Source organism: Phascolarctos cinereus, unplaced genomic scaffold, assembly GCF_003287225.1.
Source record: "Phascolarctos cinereus isolate Bilbo 61053 unplaced genomic scaffold, phaCin_HiC Scaffold_5;HRSCAF=322, whole genome shotgun sequence".
Lineage (NCBI taxonomy): Eukaryota > Metazoa > Chordata > Mammalia > Diprotodontia > Phascolarctidae > Phascolarctos > Phascolarctos cinereus.
In genome coordinates this window covers 469,368,733-469,386,340 of record NW_027555958.1, presented here as the reverse complement: position 1 = coordinate 469,386,340, position 17,608 = coordinate 469,368,733, and the positions used below count along the sequence as shown (strand labels likewise).

The 17,608-nt window shown below is 48.1% G+C and overlaps 1 protein-coding gene across 2 annotated transcripts in view; it reads left to right on the top strand.

Moving 5' to 3' along the window:
* WLS (Wnt ligand secretion mediator) overlaps positions 1-17,608 on the top strand; it is a 150,824-nt gene that overhangs the window by 102,314 nt on the left and 30,902 nt on the right. For both annotated transcript variants that reach the window (XM_020992999.2, XM_020992998.2), the window contains exons 4-10: positions 993-1,154; positions 2,127-2,263; positions 4,025-4,193; positions 5,487-5,584; positions 6,577-6,640; positions 10,925-11,068; positions 13,002-13,085. In XM_020992999.2, the coding sequence (XP_020848658.1) occupies positions 993-1,154; positions 2,127-2,263; positions 4,025-4,193; positions 5,487-5,584; positions 6,577-6,640; positions 10,925-11,068; positions 13,002-13,085 (858 nt within the window). The remainder of the gene's footprint in view (positions 1-992; positions 1,155-2,126; positions 2,264-4,024; positions 4,194-5,486; positions 5,585-6,576; positions 6,641-10,924; positions 11,069-13,001; positions 13,086-17,608) is intronic.

The window sequence follows — 17,608 nt, the reverse complement described above, 5'->3', positions numbered from 1 at the left end:
TGGGAGGCAGTGAGCCCCTCCTCACTGGGTTGGTCTTCAAGCAGAGAATAGATGACTGATTGTGAGGGTCCAGGTTGGAGTAGATGCCCTCAGAGATTCTGTGTGTGTGTGTGTGTTTACATGCATGTGTGTATGTATGTGTGTATGTGCATGCATGTCTGTGTGCACGCATGTGTGTGTGTGTCTGCATGCCTGTGTGTGTAATAGTGTAATAGCTTAACTTGGCATTAATAGCTATATTGGGTTCATCCACCCTCTACTTGGGCAAATCTTCTAGATACTTGTGGGCAGAGGCTGCCATTTTTATCTTTGTTTCTCCAGCACCTGGCACATAATAGGCACTTGATAAATGCTCATTAGATGGAAATGCATCTGGGTAATATGCGTTTTCCACACCCTTACCTTTTCCTTCTCTTTAGAATAACTGGATTTCACTGGGCAACCTTGGTAGAGCTTCAGGGCTCCATTTTAGCTAATAATCATGGGCTTATCCAGGACCATTGGGTAGAAGTTTCATAGATGAATTTAGGCTCATGATGTTGGGGAAAATGTCCTAATGATTAAACCTGCCCCATAGTGGGATGAGCCACCTCAGGAGGTAATGGGTCCTTCTGCCTTCATCCAGAGCACTTCCATTTTCCATCACCAGTTGGGTGACCAACGGATGAGGGCAATAGGATCACAGATGTTAGACTTATGAGGGGATCTCAGAGGCCGTCTCATCCAACCCCCTCATTTTACAGAGAAGGAATCTGAACCCGGGGAGGCTGTGACCTGCCCAAGATCACATAGGAAGTAAGTGCCAGAGGTAGAGTATTGTAGGGGGAATTCTTGGTCAGGTAAGAGTTGGACTGACCTTAGGCTCCCTTCCAGACTGGGAGCTGTGTCATTGCCTCTGCAAGAGTAAGCAGAGGTTGGCTGTGACCTAGGGAGAAGTCTTAGGGCAATAACGGGGTCCATCACCAACCTCAGCCCCCATCCTTTTCCTCCAGATTCCAGAAAACGAGGGCCGCTACTACGACTGTGACGTTCTCCCTTTCATGGAAATTGGGACTGTGGCTCACAAGTACTATCTCTTCAACATCCGGCTGCCGGTGAATGAAAAGAAGAAAATCAACGTCGGCATTGGGGAGATCAAGGACATCCGCTTGGTGGTGAGTGCGAATCAGGGGTCTCATGGCTGCTGGGCCCTGCAGACTTCCTGTGAAACGCCCTGAGTGCGTAGCATATGTTCTCAGAGCACTGGCCATCTCACTCAACTAACGTATCCCACTTGCCTCACTAGAAAAATGGGAATGATATTAACTGCTGCTGGCTTCTCAGGGGTCAGAAGCTGGGTGTGCAGTGGTTAGAGCGCTGGGCCTAGCTTCAGGAAAACTTGAGGCGGCAGCGTCAGGAAGACCTGAATTGGCATTTTTAAAAACTTTATTAATTTTATCTTTATTAATTTATTTTGATTTATCAACAATCACTTCCATAAGCTTTTGAGTTTTACATTTTTCTCCCCCGCCCTCCCCACCTGAATTTGTAGTTTTGTGGCACAAAATAAACCTTTGGCCTCTTGAGAAGCAGTCTGCTTCCTAAGTTCAGAGTTCAGAGAGGAGCAGACCCCCTTGAACTCACCTTCTGTTTTGATAGGGAAGAGCCACCCCCAAATTTAAACCTTGTTAGCTCTCAACTTCTCCCTTCTCTGTCACCAATGGGCAAGTCAATCTCATGTGCTCAGCTAGAGAAATGGGGTGGGGATCCTAGCCAACTGTGATTAGTGTACCTAAAAGGTAGTTAGTGTTAACTCTGTCCACAAACCGGCTCCTCCACCTTCACCTTCCCCCTGATTTAATGTCAGCAAATCACACTTACAGCCTCCAAGCTGATTTTACCCTTTCCTGCTTCCCTCACTTTATATTGCCTCCCAATACCTTGCATTTTTATATGTGTGTGTATGTATATATAGATCCATATATGTAATGTATATATCTTGTATATACTTTCCTATATGTGTATTTTGTGTAACCTCCTTGAAGGTGGACACAGTCTCGTTTTTGTCTTTGGAACACCTTTACTGAGCACATAGTAGGTGCTCAGTAAAGAAACATGTGTTGTTTGCTTATATGATTTCTCCCTAGGGAATCCATCAAAATGGAGGCTTCACCAAGGTGTGGTTTGCCATGAAAACCTTCCTGACACCCAGCATCTTCATCATCATGGTGTGGTACTGGCGACGGATCACCATGATGACGCGCCCTCCCGTCCTACTGGAGAAGTGAGTCATGACTCCTGTGGGGATAGCGGCCCCTTTCATCTCTCACTCTCCTACGCCCTTTGCAAACAGCCTTCAAGGGATCTGACTGGGGGCCGGGGGCTGCTCCCAGAAGGGAACCTTCTCCCCTCCCTTATCATGTGGCTACCTGTGGGTTGGTGTGAGGGAGCGAGCAGGGTTTTGGCTTTAAGTCAGGGTAGATCCAGATCAAAATCCCCACTGTGCTGCCCTCACTGGCTGTATGACCACCAGCAAGTCTCCCAACCGCTCTGGCTCTCTGCCTTTTTAAATAAAGGGGCATCCTCAGTTTCCTTCTCTGTCAGATGAGCCTGGTGATGGTGTCTACAGCATTTCCCTCAAAGCCGTTGTAACACTGTGGTGAGATGATGTATAAAGAGAGCTATGTAAATGCCTGTGGCTATTATTCCCTGCCTTTCCCATCATCAGAGAGGAAGGTCCCTGACAGCTGCTTAGGCATCCCTGGGATATACCCTACACGCAGCAGGTTCTTTATAATGGTTCATTTCTGTTGTCAAGGTTTTCTCTGCCAGAAGCACACTGGGGCCCCTTGTGTGGGCAGGTCCATGAGGAGTTTCCTTCTGTTCTATGCAACAATTAAGCAAACATTTATTAAGTACCTACTGACTGCAGAGTACTGCACTAGGGATGGGGGAGAGGGCAGAGATGAAGAGGTCAGACAAGACATGGTACTTCTTGCATTAGGACACACCACGTGAGGATCTGGGAACTGGAAACTGGGAAGATTGCCCTGGAGAAACAAAGACTCAGGGGAGACATGGTGGTTGTCTAGGGCTGGTGACCCTTCTTCTATACTAGAAGGGCAGAGAGAGGAGCAATTGATTCTAAAGAGGCTTTTAGGCTTGATGTCAAGAAAAGCTTTCCCGTCCACGAGAGCTGTCCCCAAGCTATCCTGGGAAGGTGGCAGCCTCCCTCCCTTCCCTGGAGGATCTCAAGGGAAGTTTGGATGGCCACCTGTGGTGCTTTGGGTAGGGAATTCCTGGTCTGCTCTGGGTTGTCTTAGGGGGCCTCCTAGGCACGTATAAACACATATTAAGCACCTACTGCATACAAGTCACTGTGCTAGGTGCTGAGTGTACAAGCATGATGGACAAAGGCAGTGACACAGTCCTGGTCTTGAGGAATGTACAGTTAAGTGGAGGATTGGGAAGCTGTACAGATGAGTGTGATGTCAGGCCAAACAAGACAGGACACAGGGGTGAGGGAAAGGGCAAAGAGGAATCCCTTTGAGATGGGAGGACTGGGGAAGCTTCAAGAGAAGGCAGCCCCTGACATGAGCCTGATGGGGCCAGATTGTACAGAGCCTTGGACACCTAGGGAGGAAGAGACTCATTGTGTGTCTGTGTTCGATTTCTTGGAGTGGACAAGACTTCCAGAGTGAGGCCAGTGGTTGGCGTCAGGATCCCAACCAGAGTCCCTCGGTTCCCCACTCCACCCCCGCCAGCCAGTGGACAGCCCCTGCAGAAGGTGGCCAGCACGGAGGGTCCCCCAGCAGGTGTAGTGTAGGGCTGGATCCTGGCTCAGTGACCCTCGTCACCTCGCCAGCCATTGGGTGACGCCTCTGGATAGAGTCCAGCCGGGGGGGATCATGGTGGCCACGTTGCCATGTACAAAGTGTACGAAGCACTTTTTCTCCAAGCGTGGTCTTGTGGCTTCCCCCGCGTCCCCAGATCCCTCTCCGGGGGCCCTCTGGCCTGGCACTGCCCATCTCTTTCTCCTCTCCAGAGTCATCTTCGCCTTGGGGATCTCCATGACGTTCATCAACCTGCCTGTGGAGTGGTTTTCCATCGGCTTCGACTGGACCTGGATGCTGCTCTTTGGGGACATCAGACAAGGGATTTTCTACGCGATGCTCCTCTCCTTCTGGATTATCTTCTGTGGTGAGCACATGATGGTAAGAGAGCTGTGAGCAGCGGCCAGCCGCAGAGGATTTCTGGTGGCCAGGCTTCTTCGTCTACACTGCCAGCCCTGTTTGGGATTGCCTTGAACCAGAATTAGCCCCTTATTTAGCCTTAAGTCCTGGTAAATGGAAGGACAATGTGGTTCACCACCATGAGAAGCAGTGGGAGAATGGACAGAGCCCTGTACCGGAGGTCAGAGGACCCAGGTTCAAAACCTGACCCTGAACCTGACTACCCATGTCACCCTAGGTGGGGCACTTCCCAGCCCCAGGTCTCAGCTTCTTTATCTTCAAAATGTGGAAGCTGATAATAACAGCTATCATTTACATTGTCTTTAAAGTCAGATATTCTTATTGTTGCTGTAATCACCCTGATTTTACAGATAAAGTAAACTGAGGCAGACAGAAGTGACACACATCCAGTAAGTGTCTGAGGCCAGATTTGAACTCAGGTCTTCCTGAATCTCAGCACTTTGCCTCTGAGCCTCAGTTTCCTTCTGGGTAAAAATGAAATGTCACTAACCATACCCCATAGCGCCACCTCCCCCGGGGTTTTGTGAAGGCCAGTGAGTAAAGGAACCATGCTAAGGCAGCGTCAGCTCTTCATTGGCTTCCTCTTTTCTAAGTGCTCCAAGGGTTGGAGAGGATTATGCATATGTGATCTCATTCATCCTCCCAACGATCTTGTCAGGCAGGCACTTGTGGTATCATTATCTCCATTTTACAATGAAGAAACTGAGGCATAATGTGATGAAGAGGCTTGCCCAAGGTCATATAGCTTACTGGTATCTGAGGCAGGATTTGAACCGAGGTCTTCCTGATTCCAAGTCCTGTGCTTTATGCCAGGCTCCCTGGGTCCTTTCCTGTAACACAAAGATTAAGGCATCAGGAACCTGGCCCCCATCTTGTGCCCTTCCCCCCAAGAACTGGAAGACCAAGCCTTGGTGGGGCCTCGACATGGTAGGAACCTCTGAGCCCTTTCCTGTTCCATCCCCTGCTCCATGTAGCAGACACCAGGGAGTGCAGACTTAGCTAGAATGAATGAGTGTGTGTTGGGTAAAAAGTCATGTTTAACAAGTGGCCCTCCTTCCTGCCTTCTGGGCACTGTGCCTGGCCTCCACCTGGAACCCCAGGGCACACCCAGACTGCCCACTCCTTCTCTAACAATATTTGCTGCTGAGCTCCTCAGCCCATTGAGTGCAGAAGGAGCCTTCATCCCTCCTCCTCCTCTTCTGCTCTCCCCCCACCCCCCACCCCAATCTCACTTCTCCCTCTGGTTCTCTTCAGGATCAAAATGAACGGAATCGTATTTCTGGCTACTGGAAACAGGTCGGTCCCATCGCCATCGGCTCCTTTTGCCTCTTCATATTTGACATGTGTGAGAGGTTAGTAATGGCTGTGCCTAAATCCCTGGTGGCCGTCTAGGACCTCATCCTGTGCCCCACTGTCCTGGGGTGGGGAGCATGGAAAGCTCACTGATTCTGGGGTCTGGGGAACTGTGTTCAAATCCCACCTTTGGGCAAAACCCACACAAGTCACAGGACCCTCAGTCCAGAGCTGAACAAGACCTCCCTCAGAGCCCAGCCAGCCCAGTCCTCTCATTTTACAGACAGGGGAACTGAGGCCCATGGCAGTTAAGTGACTTGTACAGCGTCACACGGGACATGGGTGATGGGTCCAGGTTCGCCGACACCAGCCCCTGCATTCACTCTTTCCACTGCGTCGTGTGGGGCAGTTTCCTCACCTGTAGAACGAGGGGTTCCCTTCTAGCTCTGGATCAATGACCCTGTGAGCCCTTGGGGTGACCACCTGTCACCTGCTTTGTACAAGGTGCTGTCCTAGGAGTTAGGAAGCAGACCCCCCCCCTTCTCCTGCACATGGTGTTGGGGGGCGCCCACACAAAGACGATAAATGACAGTTGTTTGAAAACCAGCAACTGTCTGATCTTTGTTCTGTGACGAGGGGAGGGCCTGATGTAACCCCCCACCCCACCCCAGAGCTATCCCCCAGCCCATCCTGACCGGTCCTGCATCAGGTGGGGCAGGCACTTGCATCCCCTGTAGGCAGCCAACATAGTTCTAATCCCCTAACCCTGGGAGCTACTGAGGCCTCTCCTTAAAACAACAACCATTGATATGCTTTCTTTGCATTTTGTATTTTATTATCTGTTTACCTCTCTTTTCTCCTGGGGATAAGTAAGGCCCTGAATAAGTGTGCATTGAACGAATGAACCAAAATGCACGGTTGCATATCTTCTTCCTCCCTCCTGACTCTCCCAGAGACGTTGCCCTTCCCCCAGCCCACCCATGGTGGAGTCTTTCCCTCTGATCGGCTCAGTGACCCTCTCTTCTCTGTTTCGGATTCTTTTTCTTTGCAGAGGGGTGCAGCTGACAAACCCTTTCTACAGCATCTGGACCACAGATGTTGGCACCGAGCTGGCCGTATCCTTCCTTGTTTCAGGGCACCCCCTTCCCAGAGCCGGCTCACCATCACTCCTGACCCTTCCCCTCTACCTAAGCTGGCTTCATTTACCCCGACCAATTAAAAGAGGCGAAGAGAAGTAATTAGAAAGATGAATGCCAACTTTGGCATCAGAGCCGGGCAGGCAAATGATAAATTAGTATTTTGCTCCTGCTACAGAAGAGACCTTGCCATGGTTCCCTCCAGCTCCCAGCTGGCCTGAATGGTCTCTTATGCCCCCGTCTGCCTGGCTTCTCCCTCGTGGGGTGAGGGATGGGATTTGGGTCCTCGTTGGGTGACACCTGAGAGCCTCTTTCTGAAGCCATTTATGGAAGATGCATCTTGAAGTGACCTTGGTGTGCTGGCAGGGCCCCAAGCCAAGCCACCAGTCACTTTTATTCAGAGGTGGAGATAGCATCGAAGGAATGAGCTTTGCTGGAGGGTCCCAGCTTTTGGGTGGGCTCTCGGTGGTCCTCTGAGGAGCTTTCAGAATGCTGACTTGGATCATTTTATCTCCCTGAAGTCATATGTGAGTGCTTGGAGAAGAGGAGGATTCTTGATGGAAGAAGGGAAGGAGCTTTGGGGGTGGGGGTGGGGAGGGTGAAAGTGCAGCTCTGGTTTTAGTGGGGGGAGCCCTAAAAGGGTCAGAGTCAAGGTCATGAAGTCAGGAGGGGTGTGAGGCTTCCCAACTTGCTCCCTGTTTTCTATGCTGGAGGAGGCAGACTGGCAGCCCCAAGGGGCCAAACTCTGGAGTGCTCCTGGGAATTTTGGAATGTGATTGGGAAATGTTTAGCAACATAAGTAAAGCTACAGTACCACAGAGATAATGTTAATTTGTGGTTTTCTACGTCTATAGGCAGTCCCCTTCCATTTGAGCTTTCTCTCTGCCATACAGGCCCATCAACATGTGAAAGAATTGTGTGTATTTGTAGAGACTGTAGCTTCCTCTCCCCCTGTTATCCTTTGGATATCACTTTTCTCACAACCCCGTGGCATAGAGGAACTAGCATGCCCATTGTTCTGATGAGTAGCAGTGGAAGGAGACTGTCCTTCTCCAAGGTTTAGGGCTAGAAGAGACACAGGCTCTTGGGGCTGTTGGAGCAAAAACTTGTAACCAGAACGGGCCTTCTGGATCATCTAGTCCAGGCCCTTTAATAAATGAGGAGACCAAGGTTCAGAGGGGAATTGACTTGTCCAAGGTCACTTGGAGCTTCAACAGTGGGAGTAACCCTGGAGTCAAATCCTGGCTCTATTTACCACCCATATGATCTTTGGTGAAGTGTTTAACCTTTCTTCTATTAGTTATTTCCTATTCATCCCGTCTATATCTTGTTTGTACAGATTTGTTTGCATGTTTCCCCCATTAGACTCTAAACTCCTTGAGGGCAGAGACTGTCTTTTGCCTCTTTTTATATCCCCAGGGCTTAATACAGTGCCTGGCACATAGTAGGCACTTGAAAAATGTTGATTGACTAATTTGTCCTCTCCGTGCCTCAGTTTCCTCATCTGTCATGAAGCAACTAGGGTCTTCTAAGTTTTTAATCCTATGGTCCTTTGTCCCACAGGTAGTCAGGAGAGGAGCTGAGATTTCAAGCCAAGTCTCCTGTGCCTTTTGTATTGTAACTGTTCAGAAGGCCAGGATTCTTGTCCGGCTGTGCCTTTGAGGGGTTGGGGCAGAGGATGGGACTGTTGTGTGGCTCTCTGAGCCTCAGCTGTAGGACTGTCACCCAAGCCCCCCTACCTCCCACCTCCCTGAATACAGCAAACATTCTTTCTGTTGGAAATAATTGGGTTCAGCCCTTTCAGAAGGTAATTTCTTTGGCCTCTGAATAAGTCAAAGTTAGTTCCTAATGAAAACCCTGGAATTTTTAATGCCACTGAGTGCTCAGAAGGTGAAACACACTCCACGAAATCTGGCTGGAACAGTGCACGTGTGAGGATTAAGGGAAAAAACAGGTAGAAAAGTACTTTGTTACTTTGGGCACCAGGTATTTTTAGTAGAATTTTTTGTTAATCTTTAGTTTTTCCACCATTTCTATTAATCCCAATGTATCACTTACCCTCTCAGAGAGCCACTATCCCTTGTAACAAAGTTTAAGAGGGCAGGGGGAAGGGAGAAATAATTCCACAAAGCCAACCAATATATAAAAGTCTTACATTGTGTACAATATTACATTCCCGCAGCCCCCCCACCTCTGCAGAGGCATAAGGCACTTTCTAGATGCTAACAAGGATGAGGTCTAGCAGCAAGACCATATTAGAAAAAAAAAACCACAGCATTCAAAGGTAGAGGAGTTGAGGTCACTTCACTGCTTCGAGCCCCAGGTTCATCTTCTGAACAAGGGGAGGTGTTGGGCACCATGCTTTCTGAGCTCTCGTCCAGCTCAAAGGCCCTGACCCATGTGTTCAGGGACGGGTTTGTTCCATATACCCCCAAGATAGGAAGAGTAATACATCAGCAGATCTGATCTCCTTTTGTTTCCTTCATTTGAGGCAGTTAAGTGATTGGAATCAGGGTCGGGGAGACCTGAGTTCAAATTCAGCCTCACATACTTACTAGCTGAGTGACCCTGGCTAAGTCATTTAACTCCTGTCTGCCTCAGTTCCAGTATCTGTTGGTAGATCTCACAGCCTTATATCCTCAGTCTCCCAGCTGGTTGCCAGGATCTCACACCTCCCTCTGAACTTCATAAGACCATACATTTAGAGCTGAAAAGGGACATTAGGGCCATCAAGCTTAATCCTTCATGGAATAGATGAGAAAACTGAGCTCTAGCAGATGAAGTGATTTGTTCTAGATCCTACGGATCTGTTGTAGGCCTTTGTTACTTCATCTGTAAAATGGGGATGAGAAAAAAAAAACTTGCCCTACCACCCAAGGCTGTTGTGAGGAAATCGGGTAAGCCCAAAAGGTGCTGTTGATATGTCTGCTCCAATCCCCCATCGAGATGAGGATCAGCTCTTTGCAAATCACTGTTTCCTTATCCAGCTGATCATCTACCGTCCCTCTGACAGCATGCTCTGCTTTGTTTCTTCGTTTGTTTTGCAGGGAGTCCAATTTTTTGACCTGTAGTTTACAAATTCCACTCTTGGCTTTTGATCTGTCTTTCCATGTAGCCTCAAATTCATCAATCAAAAAGCATTTACGAAGCGCCTGCTATTTGCTAGGGCCTGGACCTTCGCCCTCTCCCCTACTCCCCAAGGACTTTATCATGTGCATCTCCAGCCTCCTGTCTGCATCCCCTTCCCCACCCCTCAAGGGCTGTTCAGTCTCTGGGGAAGGGAAAATTAGCTGCCCTTCCGTGCGAGGTTGGGCGATGCTGTGCCCCACAACTCCGTGTCTCTTACTCGAACCCCAACAACCCGGGCAGGATGCAGATAGCCAGTGTGCTCACTTTGCTCTCTTACCTTTTCATTGCTGAGGCAGTGTGACATGGATAGCATGTTCAGCTTGGAGTTCCAAGATCTGAGTTTCAATCCCGGCTCAAGCATGTGCTGGCTGTGTGATCCTGGCAAGTCAGACGATATCTCTGAGCTTCACTTTCCTCATCTGTGAAATGGGAATCATGATAATAATAATAACACTTGACCTTGCAACCTGGAGTGAGACCTGACTGGACACAGCGTAACACACTTTACAAAGGTTAAAGCATTATGTAAATGCCAATTAGTATTATTATTGTCATTATCTCATTCTTCTAAAGTTGCTTGATGGAGTTTCTGATAGAACTGGTCCTAGGACAGGTAGATGTTATTACTAATGGTGGTGATGGTATGGGCAGTGTAGCCTAGCAGACAGAGTGCTTGCCTTGGAACCAGGAAGACCTGGGTTCAAGTCCAGCCTTTGATACACACTGACTATATGACCCTGGACAAACCATTTAACCACTCAGGCAACTGTCTAAGATCTTCAGTTACAGAAAGGATGCCAAGTTACATTCGTGGTGGGAGTTCTCTATGCCCACGAAATCACACAAATCCTCCTTCTTAGAGCCCGGTTTATCCAGTGTATGTCCCATTTGTTCATAGTTGTTCATTAGAACGAGGGCTTCTTGAGGGCAGGGGATATTTTTTGTCTTTCTCTGCATCCCAACACTTAGCACAATGCCTGGTTGACCGTCTATTCGTGACCAGTCATGAGGATCATGCTCAAGCAGCCACTGTTTGCGTCATCCTGGGTGGGTGATGCTGAGAAGCCAGCCTCCTGGCTCTGTCCTTTCAGTCTCCACGTCTGGGTTGTCATTTCCTTTACCCAACGCTCTCAGATGGCCTTCATCATCGTCGCTGGGATCTGCCTCTGCCTCTACTTCCTGTTTCTATGTTTCATGGTCTTCCAGGTGTTCCGGAACATCAGCGGGAAACAGTCGAGCCTGCCTGCCATGAGCAAGGTTCGCCGGCTACACTATGAGGTGAGCGTTCTCCATGCACCTGGGCATTCACATCCCCAGCCCTGGTGACCCTGGCCTCTACAGACAAACAGCATAACCAACATTCCCTTTGGGGTCCCTGTGCATGCTCCGAGACTCATCCTGCCCTCAGAAACCACTGAATCAGTCTACCTCCACCTAGGAAATTCCTGGGGCTCATCTCCATCATCCAAGAAGAAGACATTTCTCAGCTTGGCCTGTTTCCTCTGGGATCTAGCTTTTGAGACTTTATTGGATTTGCAGCGAGGGTGGACTTGGGCTAAGGAAAGGGCGGGTGACACCCAACACAGAGTGAGTGGGGAGGTGAGGAGCAGATCTCAGCAGCTCTTAAGTGCTCAGGCATGGACTAGACCAGTAGAGAGACCTCACACAAGGGGGATTGACTGAGGTTGGTGGCCCAGTGTGAGGAGTTGGAAAGACTGGAGTTCTAAACCTGTCTTGGACACTTACTAGGAGTGTGACCTGGGGCATGCCATGCCTCAGTTTCTTCATCTACATAATGGGGGGGGGGTTATAATAACACCTACCTCCCAGGGTGGTTATGAGGATCATATGAGATAATATTTGTAAAGCACTTTGCAAACCTTACAGCCTCATATAAACACTGGCTATTCTCCCCTCTGTGAAAATCAGAACCGTCACTAAAGAGATGATACTGATATCTCAGATATCTAATGTATTTAAAGGACATGTGTTTATGCATATGCAGAATATGCATAGAGAGAATAAATACAACCTGGTTAGATATGAGGTCACTGGGGGGGGGGTCATAAGCAATTGGGGGAAGCAGGGAAAGCTTCACATGGAAGGTGGTACTTGAGCATGTCTTCCTCCTGAAGGAAGAGAGACCCTGTGTGATGGTGGTGAGAAGGGAGTGCATTCTAGGCATGGCGGCTGGTGAGTACAAAGGCGTGGAGATGAGAGATGATGTGTAAAGAGCAGAGAAAGAGATGGTCACTTTGACCGAATCACAGAGTGCCAGACAGGGAGTGAGTGATAAGGGCAATTGATCCTGGAAAGATAGGTTGGAGGCAGGTGTAAAGAACTTTTGAAAAACTACACAGAGGAGTTTAGTTTATCCCAGATGCAACAGGGAGCCACTAGAAATTATTGACTGGTCCAATCAGTGCTTAAAGAAAGTCAATGATTCTCAGTAACGATGCTAGCCTGGTTTGTAAATGGCAAGTTACAGTGTCTTTGTAGCATGTGAAGGGCTTTACTAATGTTATTTCATTGGTTAGCACTCTATGCCCACTCATTGAGTTTGGAGGGCTCATGGTTCAATGGGAAGAGCACTGAATTTGGAATCAATCAATAAACATTTATCAAGCAGCTACGATGTGCCAGGCACTGTGCTGATCACAAGACCTGAGGAACCCAGGTCTTCCTGAAGTCACACCCACAGTGCCCTGATCCTTTAAGCTCATGTCAGTGGCCGCCATTACAGGTAACTGTAGGCGAGGCCTGGTCCTCTTTTCAGAAGAGGGAAAGATTCCAGTCAGCCCCTGGCATGCCAGTGGCCATGTGCGTTTCTGTCTGCTTGTCAGAGCAGAATTGCGTTAGAATGTCAGAGAAGCCCAGGCTTGGTTTCTTGGAGACCCCTCAGGGAATCATAACCAGCTTATCGGGGAAATTAGCCATGAAACTTGCTACTAATTTGATTTTCCGGTCTCTGGAATCTCTGTTTTGTAGGAGATAAGGGCACAGAAAAAATTGGGTTCTAGGAAATGCCTGCCTCTCCCTCCACTGAGGGAAATTTAGCTGCATGACCTTGGCAGGTCAGAGACTAAGGTTCTGCATGCATTGTTTGGCGTGTTTGGAAGCTTCCATGACATTTTCCACAAAAACATAAAACCCAGCACTTTGGCTACAGCTCGTGGGGCCTGAAAGAGATCTTTGTGCTTCCTCCAAACAGGGCCTGATATTCCGGTTCAAATTCCTCATGCTCGTCACCTTGGCTTGTGCTGCCATGACGGTCATCTTCTTCATCGTTAGCCAGGTAAGCCTCTGGCTGGGACCTCTACCCTGAAGGCAACTCGGTGAGTTTGGTGAGAGTGATGGTGGAAGGAGCTCGGGGTTCAAACCTGCCTCTGCTCCTAAACAGCCTGTGGTCTTCTATTGAGGCCCCAATTCCTCATCTGGGTAATGAGGGCTGGGGCCTGATACCCTCTGAGGCCTCCCTAGTTTGAAATCTGGTATCCTTTGAGGTCCTGGGCAAAAGACTCAGTAACATGGAGAGGTCCCGGGGACCAGGAAACGAAAGAGCAATGTTGAATCATAGGATGCTGCTGCTGCTACTAGCGATGATAGGCCGTGATTAAGCTTCCCACGTCCAAAGCTGGAGTCCCTGGGTACGTTGCTTTCCTGGTTCTCCTTACTTCACTGTGTATCAGTTAGTTCACAGGAGCCTCTCTCTTCTTCTCCCTCTTCCTTATTTCCTATTCTTCAGTAACACCCGTTAGCAGGTCTACCATTTCTTTCACCATTGCCCGGGGGATGGGCATCTGCTTCGTGGCTGATTTTCTGATGCTGCAGAAGAAGAGCTGCTGGCATTTTTTGGATGTACATGAGGCCTGTGTTTTTCTCAAAAGCACTTTATTTTGCATCCCTCTCATATACTTGGCAGTTAACATTGGGCATCATGGTAATTGATGCTGGTGTCTATCTCCCTCCCTGATTTTCAATTGCACAAGGGAAAGGGCATCATCTTACCTAAACTTGGTGTTCTTCTGGCCTCTCACATAGTTATCTGCATTCAGTAGGCATTTAGTAAATGTTTGTGGAATGAATGAATGAATGAATGCCATTCCATCCACCTCTGGGAGGGAGAGGGACGTTTTCATAAGGCTTTGTAGGAGACTTCACAGAATGCACAAGGTGGTCAAGTGAGTGCTTTTGAATCTGTCCAAATGTAGACATCCCCTCGATGCAGCAGTTTTCTCATCCCCTGCCTGCTTCCTGTCTGTGCCGTTGTCCTTTCCTATATGTTGCTCATGGAGAAGTCTTCCTTGAGCCCAGACCTGACTGTGCCACTCCCCTACACAGACACCTCCAATAGCTTCCTGTTGTCTGTAGGTAGAATAGAAATTCCTCCGCTTAGATTTGAAAGCTCTTCACAGCCTGGGCCCAGCTCACCTGTCCAGCTTTCTGGCCGATACTCCCTGGCTCACACTGGTCTGCTCTCTGACACCACCTCTCCGCCTTCGGAATGACTGCCCCCCATGTCAGGAAATCACCCCATCTCTCCCTCTACTTCACAGATGTCCTCTCATCCTATACACCATCTTCCTCATAAAGCTTTTCTTGTTCTCCCAAACTGCTTGGGGCAACGAGGTGGTACAGTGGATAGAGCACCAGGCCTGGAGTCAGAAGGACCTGAGTTCAAATTTGGCCTCAGGCCAGACACTTGACACTTACTAGCTGTGTGACCCTGGGCAAGTCACTTAACCCCAATTGCCTCATCCCCCCCAAAAACCCCCCAAACTGCTAGCACCCTCTGTCCCAAACTATCTTATGTTCAATTACTTTGTGTTTTTATTAACTTTATAATTATGCTATATACTTTTATATGTACCTGCTGTCTCCTCCAATAGAACACAAGATCCTTTAGAGCAGGGATTATTTTATAGATAGATAGATAGATAGATATAGATATATATTATATATAGGGATTTATATAGGTGGGAAGAACTCTGGGTCTAGAGTCCAGAAGACTTGAATTCAAATGTGACCTCAAATATTTACTAGCCATGTGATCCTCTGCAAGTCCCTTAACCACTGACTGCCTCAGTGTCCTCATCTGTAAAATGGGGATAATAGCACTTGCCTTCCAGGGGTGTGGTAAGGATAAAATGGGATTATATTTGTAAATGGCTTAATGCAATCTCTGGCATATAGTAGGCACTTAACAAAAACTTGTAATTGCATCCTTGTTGAGGAGAAAACAAAGAGTGCTGCCATTTTGGACCACTGATGACCAATGAGTAAGTGGCTGGGCTAGAAATGACAAGCGGGGAAGTGGGAAAGGAAGAAGTGTTTATCTAGCACCTACTCTGTGCCAGGAAGTGTGCTAAGCCCTTTATAAATATTATCTCATTTCATCTTCGCAAGGACCCTGAGAGAGAGGTGCTGTTATTATCCCCATTTTACAGGTGAGGAAATTTTCAAGATTGAAACACCTACCTGTGTGCCTGGCACCTGATAGGCACCATGCCCATGCTAGATGTTAGCCATGACGACATCCTCAGGGGCCAAATCCCACTGTGTGAGGCACATAGCAGTATCCAGCTCCAGTGACTGCTTCCACCAGGCATCGTTCATGTCCCTGGCTCTGGAGAGGGTCAAGATGGGGAGACTGATGCTCTATGTCTAGAGCCACCCTGCTTTTGTCCCTAAATGGCTGTTTCTCACACCTCGGGGCACCTTGGGACTTTCTCCTGTGACCCAGAGTGCAGTCAAAGAGTCATGTCCTAAATCATGAATGAACTTTCATGCAGCGATCTGAGTCAAATTTGAGCATATACACAGTGACCTGAATTTCACCAAATCTCTTCTCCCTCATCCTAGAACACTTATTTCCAGGCTCCTAAGGCTCACTGGATTGAGAGATTTACCCTTAGGGCTTCTTAACCTGGGGTCTGTGAACATTTTTGTTTCTTGTTCTTTGGATAACTGAGTTTCAATAACTATCCTGTGGATTTTTTTTTAATGCCTTCAAAAACATGTGTCTGAGGAGGCCACAGACTACCCCAGACGGCCAGGACACAAAGAAGGTTAAGAAGCCTTGGCCTAGAGTCACAGAAGTTCAGAGGTAGAAGGGACTTCAAAAGCCAGCTAATGTAACATCCTCACTTTACAGATTGGGAAACTGAGGCCCAGAGGGACAAAGCATGTTTCCCAAGGTTGTCCAGATAGTGAGTAGTAGAATTAAGTTTGGACCCACGTCCAATCTGGCATTCTTTCCAAATCAAGAGCACTATCATTATTGATTAGGAACGGAAAAAGAGAAATAACAGATCTGGAGTTCTCGTTTTTCTTCCCAAGTCCACCCCTTTTCTAGTTTTCTGACAAACCTGGTCTCAGTTCCCACAATTATAGGCTCATTAATTGAGAGCTTGGGGGACCTCCAAGGCCAGCTCAATCAACCATCCATCTTACTTCTCAGGAAACAGAAGGTAAAGGATGATTACAGGGTCTCAGTGTTGGTAAAGATCTCAGGGGCCAATGAGTCAACTCCATATCTCTGTAGTGCTCCTGAAATTTGGTCATACGGCTTTGGCTTGAACCCCACTTTGCCACTTCTCAAGGCAGCCCATCATTCCTCTGCAGGTTACCCTGAGCCCCAGAGGGCAGGGAAGAATTGGACAACCCCTAGGGAAATAAGGCAGCGTTTGAACCAGAATCAGTGGAGGAAAGGTTGATTTCCACTTGAATGTCTATTCCCACTGCTCCTCTAGAGAAAGTCCATTTCCCTCACTAGCCTCAGCTCCTCCTTTCATGCAAAAGGACTCCTCTCCCCAAAGAGCCAAGTGGGACCCTCTGCTTAAAAGAATTGTTGCTCGGTCTTAATCTTCTAAATGTTTAATTAGTGTGGGCTTTTCAAGCAAAGGAGGCCAGCCTTCAAGGGAGCTCAGCTGGTGGGTGAAGTTTGGAGGAGAAGATTAATATTGCAGCTCCACCATGTTTCCCGTCTCACGGCTGTCCCTCCTCTGTCTTTTTATATCTGGTACAAAAATTATCCAGGGTGGATTTTGGCTGAAGGAGAGGAGCGGCGGGAGGCACATTTCAGATTCCATTAGTTCCTTACATTCTTCCTGCTGTTTTTTTTAAAGGTTTATTTATAGACATCTGAGACATTTTTGGGCATAACGAGATGTCTCCCAGGTAATGTTTTAATAGAGTCATTACAGGGTTTTTTTTAATACCATTTTCGAGTAGTCTCGGTGGTGATCTCACCTAAAAGAAGGACCCCTTGAGTAACTTTTTGAAATGGATCCCAGCCCTCAGGGAAAGGAATGTTTCTAAAAAAACCTCATTGTGTCCCACTGCTTGCTGGGAGAGCTTGCCTGGGCTTTAAGCTGCATGAAATCGAATTCAAGAGGAATCTTAAAGCCGGGTGACCTAGAATGAGGGGCTGAGGGAGGGGCTAGAGAATGCAGTGACCCTGAAGGCTTTGTAGTTGGGCTTTTAAAGGCCTGACATTTTTCAAGACTGCAAGCACAGCAGCCCGGCTCTTCAGGCAGGAGAGATCAGAGAGCATGCATGTGAAGTATGGAGAAGACCACTGACCTTCATGATGGGCAAGCCCAGCCAGGCTGGCATGAAGTTCCAGGTCAGATCCCACCAAGGCAAATTCCCAAAGGCCTGTGCAAATGCTCTTCTGCTCCTTCCCATTATCATGCCAGGGACCCATTACATAGAAATATCTCATCAGTTTTCTCATCTGTAAAATGGGGACGAAAATAGCCCCTGCCTACATTGTAGGATCAAATGAGATAGTGTATTAAAGCCCTTTGCAAAATT